The sequence below is a fragment of the Gopherus flavomarginatus genome, chromosome 12, assembly GCF_025201925.1.
Source record: "Gopherus flavomarginatus isolate rGopFla2 chromosome 12, rGopFla2.mat.asm, whole genome shotgun sequence".
In the NCBI taxonomy this organism is placed as follows: domain Eukaryota; kingdom Metazoa; phylum Chordata; order Testudines; family Testudinidae; genus Gopherus; species Gopherus flavomarginatus.
This window is the reverse complement of record NC_066628.1, coordinates 36114278-36129603: the sequence shown is the minus strand read 5'-3', so window position 1 is coordinate 36129603 and position 15326 is coordinate 36114278. Positions and strand designations below refer to the sequence as shown.

General features: G+C 48.3%; 1 protein-coding gene across 1 annotated transcript in view; it reads right to left on the bottom strand.

Moving 5' to 3' along the window:
• The window catches only part of CYGB (cytoglobin), a 28498-nt gene extending 22982 nt beyond the window's left edge, over nucleotides 1-5516 (bottom strand). The window contains exon 1 of the mRNA XM_050919469.1: nucleotides 5013-5516. Within this exon, the coding sequence (XP_050775426.1) occupies nucleotides 5013-5155 (143 nt within the window). The 5' untranslated portion in view covers nucleotides 5156-5516. The remainder of the gene's footprint in view (nucleotides 1-5012) is intronic.
• Between the last annotated feature and the right edge of the window lie 9810 nt (nucleotides 5517-15326).

Sequence of the window (15326 nt, the reverse complement as noted above, 5' to 3'; positions counted from 1 at the left end):
AACCCACCCACTGCTACCGCGTGGCAAAGGGGCAGCTGTCTGGTGGTGCACTGTGCATTTCCCTGTCAGCTATTTGAGTCTGTCTGCTGATACAGCATGCCGTTACACTGCACAGTGCCGCCATACACATCCCTGTTGCCATGTGTTTGTGTATCTCGCCTCTCTTTGCGTATGATAGGTGCTTATCCTTGCTGTGTGATCTTGGATTTCCTGTCCTGTAGGCCCACTCCTGCTCTTGTTGAAATCAGCAGCAAAGCTCCCATTGACTTCAATGGGCACAGGATCAGGCCTATATCTATCATTATTATTTATTTCCAAAGGTGCAATGTGCTAAGCTCTTTCCAAATGGAAAAAAATAAGGCAGAGAATTGAATAGAAAGAGTACAACATATACAGACGCATATTAAGATGTGCATAAATACATACAGATACACTTTAAATAGACCATGAAGACAATTCCTGAGTTACTTCTCAAACCTGACATTGACAGTCAATAAGTAGAGTTGCTTATTTTTACAGGTTTGCTCTGGCCTAGTGGTTCGAGCATGTGGCTTGTGGTTAAAAGACCTGAGTCAGCCTCTTTTCCTTACTTTTGCCACTGGCTCGCTGGATGACCTTGTGCAAGTCACTTTGCCCTTCAGTTTCATGATGACACTACCCCTCCTTTGCAACTCCCTTTGAGACCTGTAGGTGAAAGGGACTATCTCACTGCAAAGCATATGATGCCTACGGGGGAGTGTTCTACACACCCCCTAGTGTGTATCGGTGGATTGTGGCTGTGTGTGTTGGGCAGATGTGATTGTTTTCCCACACACCCATAGCGATAAGTGTGTCTGCAGGCAGTCAGCAAACCGAACGAGAAAGTGACCTTTGCTGTTGCTGAGCTGCTGCATCATTTATAAGAAAGTAAAAGCAGTGTATGATTCCATCTCCTTTTCCCTTCCTGTGCCTCCCCACAGCCTCTGCTCATGACCTAGTTCTCCTGGAGGGAGCTGTTTCTGATGCCAGCTGTGAAATGGAAAGGCATGCAGGAGCTGTTCTCACAGCTACTGACAAGTCAGACCAGGGCTGGCCTGTCTCTGCACTGCCCACACTTCTCCAGAGAGCTCTGGAGTGAAGTCAGGGAGGATGGTGGGGAGCTGTGCAGAGTGAATCCCTTCCCAGCAAAGGACGGTTTACATGCAGTTTCAGAGCTTCTTCACAGAATACCAGGGTTGGAAAGGACCTCAGGAGATCATCTAGTCCAACCCCCTGCTCAAAGCAGGACCAATCCCTGACAGATTTTTGTTCCAGATCCCTAAATTGCCCCCTTAAGGATTGAACTCACAACCCTGGGTTTAGCAGGCCAATGCTCAAACCACTGAGCTATCCCTCCCCCCGATGAGCTAGGACTCAATGCCAAGTGTGAGGGCCCCATAGAGCATTTATTGCAGCAGAGGTGGTATGAGGATGTCAAGGATTCGGAGAAAATCATGACCGTCAAAGGGCAAACCTCAGTTCTTGATTTAGCCTCACCATTCAGAGGCAAACCTGTGCTGCTGTTCCCCTGTGACCTGGGCTGCCTCACTTCTTGGCATTCTCAGGGTGAGTGGCTTACGGCTGTGCTTCAGCACCCCTCCCTCCATGGTCTCAGTGGCACTGCAGCAGCGAGTCACCTGCAGTGTGTCATGTCAGGGTGACAACGTGAGCTGCGGCTTTTGCCCCAGGGGAAAGGATGGGTCACTTGTCTACTGCCTCATCCTCTCCTAAATGCCTCTTGCCTTCGCCTCTGCCCGTAAGACTTCTGGCGAGAAACGCAATGATTTCAGCTGGAGTTTAAGAACATACCAATGGTCCGTCTAGCCCAGCAGCCTGTCTCCGGCAGTGGCCTGTACTTGGGTAAATCCCAGTCGCTAAATGTTAGCTAACAAATTCTCCCATCTCCACGGGAGTTCTCACTCCTGCCCGGCACTGGCGCTGGTTTTATGAGGTGACGCTTTCCTCTTGGCACAATGACAGGGAAACCCCAGTGGTCTTTAGAAACCAGCCTGGAACAGAAACCACCCCGAGCTTTGGGGAAGTTCAGCTCCAGGTCGAAACTTTGCAGCCAGGGCCCCTCTGCCAGCTGTTCTTCACACCCTCTTCTGTTCCCGGTTCTGTCTCGTTTTCAGTCTGTTGTGTAACACCCCAGACCACACATGCCAACTGGCCACTGCTTTTCCCGCTGGAATTGCTGCATCTACTTGGGAAATAATTTTGTTTTAGCACCTCTACTCCAAGAGAGATGAGCTTGGCTCCCCAGTGCATTTGTCTGCTATTGGCTTCACTTTGCACCCTCTTCCACCATCCGGTGACGTAGGCTACAGCCCCCTCCTGCCCCCTCAAAATGTACATGACATGCATTGTGCACACATGGTGCCCTGCATCGATACCACCCATTCCCTGCTGTGTTCTGGCTTGTTCCCATCCCATGTGTCAGTTACACCCTCCCTGCAATCACTGATGGACTGGATCCATTCTGTCTTCATGCAGTTCATATCAGACAGGAATCCAGGGTGTTCGTTATGCTAATCTGCCCCAGATAGGCTGTCGGGTACCACTTCCACCACTCGTCCATAGCTACTCCCCTCCCCCTGTACCAAAGAACTGACACTGCCCCTCCTCCATGCACACAACACCACCCAGCAGTTTTCCTAGAGGCAGGAGCAGATGTCCAAGGAGACAGCCCTAAGTCAGGAATGTGGCAAGAGCCTGCTTTCAGCAGAGATATGGTCAACTGACCAGGCTCAGATTATCCCAGCTCCATCTCTAACGATCATAAAAGTCACAGTAAATATCCAGTCTGGTTCCCCTTGTGACTGGCACAGCTGGAAGGGCTGTGCACTAGTGAGCAAGCAGCTCACTGCAGTCAGTCACGTTGGGCACTAGTGAAGGCCAGCAGAGCACTCTTTCAGTGCTTCATTTCACATTGGGTGGAAGAATGATCAGCCCCAAGAAAGCCCCAGGGAAATTCCCAGCTTCAGGTTTGAAGCCCCTCTTCACAGACCATATCCTCAGCAATTCCACTTGCCCCTACTCGTGGCTCAGAAGACTAATAAAAGATGGACCTAATAGTGTCCGGATCTCAGGTCTTGTTTAGATTCGAGTGGGGCCTGAGCCAAACTCTGACCCAGCGTTTTGGGGGGCTGGGGTTTGGCCCATTTTAGAAATGGGGAGGGAGAGGCAGCCGCATGGTTTAGATCTGGAGGTGATCTTCCCCAGGGAGAGGAAACAGGGAGGGTTTGGTTTAGACTGACAGCTGGAAGTCCTGCAGTGAAATTCTGGCCCCATTGAAGTCAATGGCAAAACTCCAACTGACTTCAATGGAGCCAAGATCTCACCCCTGATGTTTACCTAAATTCGCTAAACCTCTTGAATTTATGAACTCAGGCAGGAGATCTCCCAGGAATGGGCCTTCTGAGCAGTGACTAAACCTAAATATTTCCATCTCCAACCATGTCCAGCTCTAAAAGTAGGGATAGGTTCAGGGAGGGCTGTGGGATGGGGATGTCTTTGTATGTTATCCAAACCAGTTCCCTGCAGAGGAATGCTGTGAGGAAATCCTGTAGTAATTCCTATAAGTAAGACAAGGGGAAAGCCAAGAAGGGTCGTCTGCACATCTGAGGCTGTTTCCGCTACCTCTGCAGTTCCCCTAAGCTCAAAGGAAACTTTGCAATTATTACTAGTGAGAAATGCATCAGTCCAAGTGTTTCTCATAGCACAGATCAGTCCCAAGGCCATGACCTGCTAATCTCAAGGAACAACGTTGCAGCCAGATTTCAAACACCCCAGCTCTCTCCATCTGGGGTTTCGTCCTGGACCATTATAAGGGCAGGAGAGCATTGGCCAAATATGCATCTGGATTCAGCTTTCACCCAGCAGTCATGGAGGGTTGGAGCTGGAGGCTGAGGTTCACGTCCATCCTTATATCAAACATTTTTGCTCAAATCAAGTGGCAACTGGTCATTGCTTCTTCTGCAGGGCATTAGTCTAGATCACCTTGTGGTCCTATCTAGCCCTATAATTCTACAGCCCCATCTTCCCCTCCCCAGGTCCTTCTATTGTTCTTCTGCATGCTCCTTTAAACCTAAGGCCTGATTCCCCTCCCACCCACACCAGAGGTGCACTTGGGTAACTCCACTGATTTCTGCAGCGCTATTTCTGGTTTACATTGGTGTGAGCAAGATGAGACTCGGTCCTGGAGTCTGTGCTGCCCGTCCAGGCATACTTAGGAGGTTCAGAAGCACAAAACAAGATAAACATTCAATAACAGTTAAAGATTCTTTGAAAGAAAACAAATCCTTCTATTTTAGAAGAGAAACCCCAGAAGCAACCTGCCCCTTTCTTAGCCCTGCACAGACACACGTCATTCCCTTCACCTGCAGGTCTGTGCAACACACAATATTTTGCTGTAAGGTAGTTTCCATATCCTAATCCCAATGCAATAATGCCTCATTCCCCCAATGCTCATTATCTATTGCCACATGCCCCCCTTCCTCCTGCTTATGACCTTCGTACCAGCCTTAGCAGACAACTTTAGCATTATCTCTTATACCGACACTGTCGTCCGACAAACAGATGGTGCCATCAGAGACCAATCTGTTTTAGTTTCATCTTGGCTTGTAAGTTGCATTATTTCACCCAGGAACCTAGTACATATAATTCCTTCAGCAGGGATGTGAGTAGAAACCACTGAGCAGAAAACGGTGTACAGCAATTCCCTCCTTCTACACCCTCCCCACCCCCGCCAACACTGCACACCAGGTATAAGGTGACCTTTCCTATTGAAATACCGATTCCCACAAACTACATTATAAGGGTCCCCCCCGCCCCGCGACATGTTGAAATCAGAGAAGTGCTGTGAAATTGTCCATGATCAGAGCCAGTAGGAACTGAGAATGGTTCCTGTCTATCTGTCACTCATTTCATTTCATTTTCTTTCTTTCTTTTTTTCTTTCTTTTTTTTTTTGTTTGTCTCTTTTTTTTTGAAATACCTGATCAGTATGGAGACCCCAACATCCTCGCAGTTCGTGTACACTCTGCTCCAGGTCTCTTGAATCACCTTTTTCTCGGCATCTGACAGCTCTTCGCTCCTTTCCCATCTCTCAATCTCCATTTCTCCCTGGACTTTCTCCATGAAAAACAGCCGGCACAATCCTCCAGGAAGCCAGGAGGAGATAAAGAGAGATGTGTGTGTATGTGTATCCTCTGAGAAAAGAAAAAGGTGTTTGTTTGGTCGTGGTGTGGATGATATTGTCTCTGTCTATATCTGTGTCTATATATATCTGTATAAGTGTGTGTGTGTGTGTGTGTGAGTGTGTGTGTGTGTGTGATTAAAAATATATCCAAGAGGTATAATACATGTGATTAGATTTCAAATCTTCTAGTGCTGTCCATTGCTGTAGTTTGCTTCAGCTCAGTGTGTGCATGTATGTCTCTGACTCTGATGGGAAACTGACTAAAAGTAAAATATTCAAAAGCATTGCAAGACCAGCCTCTTTACCAATGTGTGAACGTGAGCTCACTTTCTCTCCCTCTCTCTCCTCCTCTCTCTCTCTCTCTCTCTCTCTCCTTGAACAGGGAGAGATGAAAAAGAGGTTCTGTGGAACATCAGGATCGTCTGCTTAGGGGATTTTATGACTACAGGTCTTTTTTCAGCCCTTGTAAACAACTCTGAGGAAATGCAGCATCCAAAGTGAGCAGTTAAACTTATCCCAACAGCTGGCTTAGCCTTTTCTATTTCTTCTCTCTCTTGCGTTACCTAATGTTGCAGGAGATTGTGTTTTGAAGGGAAAATCCCTGCTTGCTTCTGATTTCTAGTCTGTGTGTTTGAGGCGGCGGGTGGAAGGCAAAGGAGAGAAATACCTATTAAATCATTGTTTAATTTCAACATGAACTAAATTATTTTCTGTCCCGAGGGGATGTTTTTAATGATAAGAATTTGCTTTGTCTTCCTTTCTCCAAACGCAGTGGTAGAGGAATGTGGCTTAGGGCATTCCTGGAGAAAGCACACTGGTGGATTATTAATTAGCTAGTGTTAATAATTTTGTGATGGAGATTGCATTGTTCAGATAGTCCCATCCCACCTCTCAGGTTGCACTTTGGCTGGGAAGGAGACTGAATTAGAGGAGAAAAGAAACACTTGTGTTGTGGGTTTGGGTTTTTTTTAACCCAAATGACATTTCAAACTAATTGAAAATCAGGAATACTGTACCTGCACCACGGACATTTGTATAGATAGAGAGAAAATCCTGCAGGGAAGTGTAATAACAGACAATACCCAGATGGAGATTGGAGACAGAGAAACAGACAGACTGAAAAAGTGTGTAAATATATCAGTGTCTTTCTCCCTTCTCCTTCATCTGTTTGCCTGTTGTGTGCACTCCTGCAGGGAGAGAGATCGATCAGACAGACTGATGGACAGGTCAGTACTATAGATGGAGAGGCAGATAGGCCGACAGACCGAATCAGTGTGAAAGACTGGCCCACCGGCGCTACATGAGGATAGCCACACAGTGCGGTCTGATTTGTTTTCTGAAGCCAGGTCCATGCTGAGCACAGCGGGCTGCTGGAGCACATGTTGTACAGTTCAAGATGACACTGTCTCTTTAAAGTCGTGGAGCTTGGTCATGCTACCAGCCAATCAGCATTTTAATTTAATTGTCACATGTCATTGCAATATTGTTTTGCAAGGCAGGTAAAGTTAGTATTGTGTGTGAAATATACATACTGCACGGTACAGTACTTTCAGGGCCTGATTCATCCCCTTATGAGCCCAATCCAGCTTCCAGTGTAGCCAATGGGAGTCTTTCCATTCACTTCATTAGCAGTTAGATCAGCTCATATGGTGTCATATAGATAGACAGATAGATAGATAGATGTGCAAAGTAGGTACCAAATGCGGGGAAGGGTGGTCCACTGGTTAGAATGCTAGCTGGAGACCTGGCTTCAGTTCCTGTCTCTGCCACTGACTCTCTGTGTGACCTTGGGAGAGTCACTTGGCCACTCTGTGCCTCGGTTTCCCATCTGCAAAATGGGGAGAAGAGCACTGCCCTCCCTGATAGACCTGAAGGGCCTATGGTCTAAACCGGGCAGAGTAGACAGTGCACGACAGAAAGCCCAGAGGAGGGACTGGCCAGTCATCTGTGGACTCTTGTGGGTACTGCATGAGAAGTGAGCCTTTTGGAGGGGACTGAGAGAGGGAGTGGTGACTCGGGGGGTTGGGCTAGAGAAGGGGCTCTTTGGGTTGGGAAAAGGGCAGCCTGGAGAAAGACATGAGAATGACCTGGAATGAAACAAACAGGTGAGGCCTCTAGGCTGGCACCACTGGCAGAACAAAGAAAGTGGAGGTGATATGATGAGAGGTGAGGCCAGAGAGGGGCCAGTCGGATGGGAGAGTTGTTCCAAATATGCGAGCTTGTATTTGTGTGAGGGTTTGAAACTACTTGTGGGGGAGGGGTTCCCTTGGTTTTCTTTGCAGCCATTTCATTTCTCTTCTTTGCTTTTCCTTGTTCCATTTAGGTTTGGTCACTTTCCCTACTGCATCATTTGTATTCCTATTCCCTTGTGTCATTCACTCTTTCCTCTACATTTTTTAGGGAGGCCCCGTCTCTCTCTCTCTCTCTCTCTGTCCGCTCCTGCCATTGTCCTTTTCAGTCACTCTAGTCTCCTCTCCTCGGCAGTCCCTCTTTTCTGCCTCTCTGCTCTGTCTCCCATCTTCACATCCTGCCCACCTCTGAACCAGAGCACGCTCTGCCAGCTATTCTGCCACGCCTGCCTCCATAGTGGCCTGGAAATGACAGGATGCTGACATGCCAGCAGTCAGAGAGCAAAGAGAGCAGAGTCTTGTCAGTTTCAAGCTGCTTTGCTTCATTTCAGCATGGCCGTACAAGATCAAGTGTGTTCTAGGACATACTCCATGTTCCACGCCGCAGGAGGTGCTGAAGCGATGCTGCCATTGCTCCTCCCCAGCACATATTCTCTCTCCAATTCCCCAGCTTTAATGTTCTAGCCTCTCTCTCTTCCCTTTTCTGTACCAGCTTCATTGCCTCTTCCACTGCCTTTGCTCTCCTGTGTTGCCTCTTCTGTTCCATGGATATGCTGGGAGCGGTGTGAAATTTACTCGGCTCCTGGTCTAAGAGGGGGAAATAAGTTCAAGCCAAGACTTCCTCCAACTCCCAACAGCTTTGCGTATGCCCATTAGATATTCCTGTGCATTGCTGCCCACTTTGATTTAACTCTAGTTCTCAGTTTAACCTTCTAGTTTAACATTTAATTCTAGTTCTTAGGATGAAACACTTCTCTTGTATATGCTGCAGTCTTGATTTTGAGTGCCATCCCTTGCTTTTCCCTTGTAACTTCTTGCAACTGGCTGTCATGTGCCAGGCCCCTGTATGGAGCTGTAGGGCCATTCTCCTGACTCACACTGACAACCAGAACAGGGGAGTCTCATTAGCACCATTAAAGATGGAGAGTTTCTTTGAGGGGACAGAGAATTCAAGGGGTAGGGGACAAATGGTTGCGCAGGGATAAATCCTTACCAGCCCTCTCTGGAAAGAGTTTTGGAGCTCATGTCTGTATGTACAACCCTGTCTTAGGCCTGCATTACTGTAATTAAGAATCAAGGCAATCCCCAGGAAAGGGAGTGGGGGTATTTGAGGACTCTCCACTGTGTGCATGATGTGTTAGGCATGCTGTGTGAATGCAACCCCATATCAGAATCAGCGTGCCCGAAAAGTGTTTCGGGAGGAAGGAGCAGCCTTTTGTGTATGCAGGGGGTAGACTTTTCAATCCCAGGGCCCATCTCGGTACTGCTTCCCACCCTAGACAGTGCTTGTGTTCTCTGGATGGAAAAAATGCTGCTCAGTGTCGCTGCTCTTTTTGCTCTGGGATCTTTCAGCTCATCTCCCCTAATGCTGCTGACACTAAGCCCTCTGGCTCCTAGAATGGATTGCACGCATTACCCACGGTGCTTTGCAGTGCAATTTCGCTCTCTCTTGAATATAACCCTGCTGTTGATTGGGAAGGCCTGGGGTGAAAAGAAATTAACAAGACTTTAGGAAATAAGAGAGACTTTAAGGAGCTCTCGCCACAGCCAGGCACCCTGCAAGGGAGAGATTTTGCCTAAAGCCCATTTAAATGCTATGGGCTTGTTGTCGGTTTCTTACCGCCGTCATTACTGAGAACCAAAAGATTTGTGTGTAAATTGCAGCTTAAGTTGTGCCCTCTCTAACACTGAGCCCTGTAGGGACACGAGGTATAACCAAAGGCAGAATGCACCTGTGTGTACGTGTGTTGTCTCTTAACACTGCAGCACAAGCTTGAGCTTCAAGGAAAAAGTTAAAGCAACATGCAAAAGCCAATGCAAGCCCTGCAGAGCCTGCCAAATGCTGTGACATTAGCTGCTTCGCTTTCCCTCTCTTTGCAGAGATAACCGTGCTCTGCAGCAGCATTCTGGTATCTTTCTGTGCTGGCTTCCTTAATCCTCCCCTGCTCATGTCCACACTGTTTGCTCTTCCTGCAGCTTCCGAGCTGCTGCCCCAGCTCTGCAGAGCCCTGTATGTGCTACACATGCAGAGCAGGGAGCAGAACCCTTGTCAGAGGTTGTCCTGCAGGAGGCAGCCCTGTGCCACGGAGCAGCGTGAAGAGTACAGGAGGGTGTGGCTTGGACGGGCTCCTCAGTCTGGTTACGAAGTAGGTGCCAGGTGGGTATAAATGCAGAAAGAAGCCCAGAAATACTTCCCCATCCCAGCCCACCAAACCACCCTCCTCAGCTCATTGAGGTTCCACACGAAGACTTGCTCCTTCTGCAAGGCCCACAAAAAGTTAATCATTTTAACTGAAAACAAACATCCTACTCACCCCCTTCCTGGGGGCTTCCCAAAGCATCCTCCTTCTTCTGTGCCTGTCTTGGGTAGCATGTGAGCAGGCAGACAGGGCCTATCCGGTGCAGAGCTGAGCACGCTGTCTGTCTAGCAGTTAGAAGAAGAAACTCCCTTCTGGTGTGATTAGTGTAGGAGGATGGGGAAGTCACACACCTCAACATCAGAGAGAAGCTTGAAGCCTTCACGTATCTGAATCCATTCAGCAACCTTGGGGGGTTTCACCTTCCTCTGAGGCATGTGGGTGCAGGTCACTTGCCAGGATTATCTGGGTCACTTCATCATTTCCCAGCCATTGCTCGGATGTCAGTGCACCTCTCTCCTTCCCGTTCTCTGCCTGTGGCCTCCTGTGGGCTGTAATACTTGTGGTTGCTGGGTTTAGTGGGCAGGTGCTGGCTGGTGGTGGGTGGCCTGGGATTTTCAGGAGGCCGGAAGAGAGGACATGATGGTCCTTTCTGGCCTTGAACTCCAGGACTCTATGTTGCTGTTGCCCCAGGAGCGTGAGAGCCTCGTGGTGGGGATGCAGGGGCCACAAAGAGGAGTGGCTGATGTGGAGTGTGATGGGATCCTCGCTAGTTCATTCAGCCGGCCGTCTAGCTAATTTAGATACTAAATATGGAGTTTGCCAACACAGGCCAACTTCATATGGGCTCCCCCATTCCGAGGGGCAGGGGAGTCCCTCCCCCCACTGCCTGCACGTGAAAGAGCCTGGAACAACAGAGGAGCCAGAAGGGCAAGAACCTTAGGCCTTGTCTATGTGACCTTGCAGCCCTGGTTTAACTTAAGGGATGGACTTAAACTGATGTAATTAGAGGAGTACAAATCTCTGGGTGAATACTCTTACTGTGGTTTAACCCAGGCCTTTTGAAGTCTGACTGTAGTTGATTGGGAACAGGTCTAAACTAAAGCCTCTGTTGAACTGTCACCCAGGGGTTTGCACCAGTTTAACTAAACTGCTTTAAAAAACAATGTGACTTTCCCATGTAGACAAGGCTTGTGGCGCTGTTGGATCAACTGAGGCAGGAAATTCCAGAGCCAGCACCCCTCCAGTGAGAACACCCAGCTCCCAGGCCCAAATGTTTAAGTCAAGTGCCATTGGTAAGAGTGACCAGCCTTTCCTGCAGCTCTGGGGAGAACGCTGATCTCACAGACAGCAGGGATCTCAACCACATATGGGTTCTAGAAATCCAATGCCTCTTCAGAGAATACCCGCTCGAGGCGGCAGTCACGTCCTGAGTTAGCTGCAGCTTCTGGTCTTCAGAGGCAGGTTCTTACAAGGATACAGCTGGGAAGTGAAAAAGGCTGTACGTCTGCATCACAGAAAAACAGGGTGCAGAGACGGGGCAGTAGTGCCAGGGAGGCTGGGAGAGTAGCCCGAGGATCCTGGGAAGCCGGTAATGTACTGTCACACCCAGCGCCAGACCTAAGTGTCAATAACACCCCAGTAGCGTAGGTACAGCTGAGAAGGATGGAAGAGAGTGACTAGGGAAGTGCAGTATCCTGCTGACCTCTTTAAGTGTGAGCATCTGGGGAGCTGGTGGCTCTTAAATTAAAAAAATCTCCCCTGGAATGAGCTGCCATATGATATTATGGAGACAAACAGCTTAGCCAGCTCGTAAAAAAAGAGGATTAGAGCCTGTGTGGAAAGTCTAGTGGAGAAAAGGAAACGTATAGGGGCCTCAGCCCCTGCCGCAGTCCGAGTTGAAGCAGGCATAGTGGGCTGCTCCCTGGGTGATTGAGAGCCAGGGTAAGTGGTTGCTTGCACTCCCTTTGGCAGGAGGAGCCCTGGATGCTTCTGGATTTGTGGCAGGTTGGATTTGCACCGGGCAGAGGAGGGAAGAGGGGAGCCGGGTGTGTGTTATTGTGACTGGTGCAAAACTCATCTGTTCGGAGAACTGAAGTGAAACCACCGGCTTCCCACACAGAGATCTGGAGAACTGAAACTTTGTGGTTTAAGCCCAGCTGGTGAGAGTAGTGGGTAACAGAGAGGGTGCTTTAAAAACACCCCCCATTAGATAGATAGATTAGATAAGGCCATGTGGGACAGGATTGTGACCCCAGGCTTTGCTGCTAACCCTCCTTGGGCCCTGATCAGCCTCCAGTTTTCCCTCCCTCACCTCAAGCTCCAGGCTGCCATGCAAAGCCTTTCCCTCAAATGTCCTTCCGCGGTTACTACTGCCCTGCTGCCTTCGCTCGGGTCTAGGCACCAGGTTGGCAGGGCACTCCTTACTCTGTGAGGCCAGGTAATCTGCCCCCTCCTGGAGTCCTAGTGGAACAATGACGGGAAGGTCCTGAGCTGATCCCAGCGCCAATATTCAAGAACCTGATCCAAATGTTACGGCCTGATCCCACCCCGAGTCCAGAGCAATCATAAATGCAGCCCGTGTCAGGGGCCGGCAGCTCAGCAGCAGCGACAGGGCTATTGGGAACCAAGCCAAAGCTTTCAACAGAATTCTCTTTGTTGAAACTTTCCTTTGCGAAACTGGTCTGCTCGTGGCAGGGGGAGCGCCGGAAAGCCAGCCTGCTTCCAGATTCGTGTCATCTTGCATTTGGTGCCAGCGCATGAAGCAAACACTGTCACGGAACCTAACTCAGATTCAAAGACAAGCCCCATTTCTTATTCAGATCACGTTACCCAGGCTCCCCAGAAAGATTCATTGATTCATATCTTAAAAGGAAAAGCCTTCAGAACCCATTAAGTCTGTCTTCCCCTTCCATCCCTGCTCTCAAGGTCTAGGGCAGAGAGCATTACCTAGGCTGCTCACACCACCTTGCTTTTGAACTGGGGCTCTCACCATGTCAGTCAAGCTGTTTGGAACGGATAGGCTGCATCCCAGGGCAAGACGTGTCCTCAAGTGAGTTCACTGAGCTCGCTGGGCTGACTCCAGCTGTGGAAAAGCGTCATTTCTTTATTCCAAAGAATGGCCAGAAATAATTTCTGTTCAATTAACACAGATGTTCAGCTGGTGGAAACTGGCGCAAATCCACAAGCTCCGGCCATGTATACTAGCCAAAGATCAAGACCCGGTAACTGGAGAAGCGATTCCAGCCACAGTTCAGGTCCTGCACCGGATTCTTTGGGAGGTGTGACTTCTTGCTCATGACACTCAGAACTGTGAGCCCCTGCATGACCCCTCTCATCCTCAGCAAGTGAGAGCTTTGCTGCTGCTAAGCTACATGTCAGCTCCCTGACACACCTATTCATCAGCCTTGCCAGCAAACTCTTCAGCACTCTGCCTGGCCAACCCTTGCCTGCCAAGTAACAATCAGTGCACCCCAATCCCTGAGTTCCCCAGAGACGGCTCTCTGCCATGCCCAGTCCCTCTCACTGGACACTTGCAGAAGTTACTGAGTTCACTGCCTCCAAAGAGACAGACACACATCGGCCTCTTTGGCTAGCTGAGCACTCACTCTCCAGTTTAATACGCAGTACTCAGAGAGTTGTGTAATAAAACAAGGATACGTTTATTAACAATAAAAGAGACAGATACGGTTATAAACTCAACAAAACCCGCTCTCTGGTGAGCAAAACTTAATTTCAGCCAGTTAAAGTCTGAGTCTAAGCTGGTTTTTCACTTGTGTTAAATTTCCAGCAACTCTTGCCTCCCAGGCCCAGAGGATCCAGTTTTCATAGGGGCAATGGTGCTATGCCCTGTCATCCCCACAGTGAAGGATAACTAAAATGTCTCTGCCCCCCTTATATTACTCAAAGTCTTTGGTCTCTGTTTTGAAAGCCAGGAAGATTCCTGAGGTGCAGACTGTCTGCTGGTGTGATCACTAAGCGGTCCCCCTGCTTGTATAGCTTAATGGCACCGTTAACTTTATAGAATCATAGACTCATAGTCATAGGATTGGAAGGGAACTCGAGAGGTCATCTAATCCAGTCACCTGCACTCGTGGCAGGACCAAGCATTATCTAGACCATCCCTGACAGGGGTTTAACTAACTTGCTCTTAAAAATCTCCAGTGATGGAGATTCCACAACCTCCCTAGGCAATTTATTCCAGTGCTTTACCATCCCGACAGTTAGGAAGTTTTTCCTAATGTCCAAACTAAACTGCCCTGGCTGTAATTTAAGCCCATTGCTTCTTGTCCTATCCTCAGAGGTTAAGGAGAATATTTTTTTTCCTCTTCCTTGTAACAATCTTTTATGTACTTGAAAACTGTTATCATGTCCCCTCTCAGTCTTCTCCTCCCCAGACTAAACAAACCCAGTTCTTTCAATCTTCCCTCATAGTTCATGTTTTCTAGATCTTTAATAATTTTTGTTGCTCTCCTCCAGACTTTCTCCAATTTGTCCACATTTTTCCTGAAGTGTGGGACCCAGAACTGGACACAATACTCCAATTGAGGCCTTATCAGTACAGAATAGAACAGAAAAATTATTTCTCATGTCTTGCTTCCAACACTCCTGCTAATACATCCCAGAATGATATTTGCTTTCTTTGCAGCCGTGTTCACTCATATTTAGCTTGTGATCCACTATGACCCCTAGATCCCTTTCTGCAGTACTCCGTCCTAGGCAGTCATTTCCCATTTTGTATGTGTGCGACTGAGATTATTCCTTCCAAAGTGGAGCACTTTGCATTTGTCATTATTGAATTTCATCCTATTTTCTTCAGACCATTTCTCCAGTTTGTTCAGATTATTTTGAATTGTAATCCTATTCTCCAAAGCACTTGCAACCCCTCCCAGCTTGGTATGATTCGCAAATTGTTTGTAAGTGTACTCTCTATGCCATTATCTAAATCACTGATAAAGATATTGAACAGAACAGGACCCAGAACCGATCCCTGTGCAGGACCCCACTCAATATGCCATTCCAGCTTGACTGTAACCACTGTTAACTACTCTCTGGGAATAGATTTTGAACGAGTTATATACCCACCTTATGGTAGTTCCAGCTAGGCTGTATTTCCCTAGTGTATTTATGAGAAGGTTATGTGAGACAGTATCAAAAGCCAAGATATACCACATATATCACTTCCCTCTGTCCACAAGACTTGTTTATCCTGTCAAAGAAAGCAAGTAGGTTGGTTTGACACAATTTGTTCTTGACAAATGCATGCTGACTGTTACTTGTCACCTTATTATCTTCCAGGTGTTTGCAAATTGATTGCTTGGTTATTTGCTCCATTGGCTTTCCAGGAACTGAAGTTAAGCCATCTGGTCTGTAATTCCCCAGGTTGTCCTTATTTCCCTTTGTATAGATGGGAACTATGGGTATGGGTACACTTGAAATTTCAAAGAGCTGCCGCGACAGCGCTGCGGGAGTGCTGCCACAGCAGCGCTTTGAAGTGTGAGTGTGGTCGGAGCGCCAGCGCTGGGAGAGAGCTCTTCCAGCACTGCACGTAAACCACATCCCTTACGGGTGTAGCTTGCAGCGCTGGGAGCCGCGCTCCCAGCGCTGCGGCACTGATTACACTG